Source organism: Vollenhovia emeryi, unplaced genomic scaffold, assembly GCF_000949405.1.
Source record: "Vollenhovia emeryi isolate VEMERY1.0 unplaced genomic scaffold, V.emery_V1.0 DF951737.1, whole genome shotgun sequence".
NCBI classification, from domain to species: Eukaryota; Metazoa; Arthropoda; class Insecta; order Hymenoptera; family Formicidae; genus Vollenhovia; species Vollenhovia emeryi.
The window spans coordinates 1-1063 of record NW_011954629.1 but is presented as its reverse complement, the minus strand read 5'-3'; the positions used below and the strand labels follow the sequence as shown (position 1 = coordinate 1063).

General features: G+C 39.9%; 1 protein-coding gene across 1 annotated transcript; it reads right to left on the bottom strand.

Annotated features, from left to right (window-relative positions):
- Positions 1-68: 68 nt before the first annotated feature.
- LOC105557587 (peroxisomal multifunctional enzyme type 2-like) lies at positions 69-1036 on the bottom strand. Its single transcript, XM_012004896.1, has 5 exons — positions 795-1036; positions 669-731; positions 537-597; positions 311-474; positions 69-226 (listed from the first exon to the last, which is right to left on the bottom strand). Exons 1-5 carry the CDS (start codon positions 825-827, stop codon positions 95-97), a joined length of 453 nt encoding a protein of 150 aa, XP_011860286.1. The 5' UTR covers positions 828-1036; the 3' UTR covers positions 69-94.
- Positions 1037-1063: the final 27 nt, after the last annotated feature.

Sequence of the window (1063 nt, the reverse complement as noted above, 5' to 3'; positions counted from 1 at the left end):
TAAACATACGCGTAAATATTTTTTGAGATTATACACACCCAAGTTACAGATATTTTACTAATGAGATAAATATCGTACCACGAATGATATGCATTTACATACGTTGAACTAAGACAACGGCGCCTGTCCCTTTGTCCATGACATCCTGAACTTTAAAGCGTGTCTCCACCGTGGCTTCTGTAGGCAATTGCTTATAAACTTCTAGATATTGTTCGCCGTGAAGGAACTGCAAATATCAATGTAACATATTTGCAAACGTGTAAACTTGGCAATGTTAAATAAACTAATACTAGGATTAAAGAGATCACACCTGTGTCGGATCAATTTGTCCAGATGGAAGAGCGTCTTGCACGATAGACGAGGTCATGCATCCTACAGGTCCGTACAAAACGTAGAAAGTAGGCAAAACGGCAAATTCATCGGCATTCTCGTACAAATAACGCATATCAGTTGAATCTTGAACCGTAGCTCCGACTGAAATACAAAATCTGATGAGTTAACACGACTCGATCGTGTATTCACTTTGTTCAACGTACCTCCGAGCGCGTATAATATAGTATCGCGAATGTTATAAGTATTCCTGATGACATGGTCCACCTGTAAACAGTGGAAATGATAAGAACAAGAAGTTCTACAATCAGGAAAACAATTTACAGAGTGTAACTTGCCTCGTTTGAAGGAGCGTTGCCTTTCATGTTCTCTATCATGCCCAACAGTTCTCCTGTTACTTCCTAAATGAGGATCACAAGATGAGAAATCGTCAGGCAAATGTACACAGGCATACGCTCTCTTACCTGGATCGACTCGAATCGCCTTGCCGAAGTCATGTCTGTTACTTTTGACCAATTGTTTCGTACGTTTTCAGGCGTAACGTCGGCTGATAAGTTTTGCCGCAAGATACAGCCCGAAGAACGGACTATGTGACCTATAATTCCAACGTGTTGTCTTTCATATCCATTCGTGCAAAATTTATATGCTTTTTATTTTACAAATATCAGTAGAGTGGGATCTGTCCTACATAATCGTGTCTCTCACAACTCACAGATATCTCAATTGAGATGAT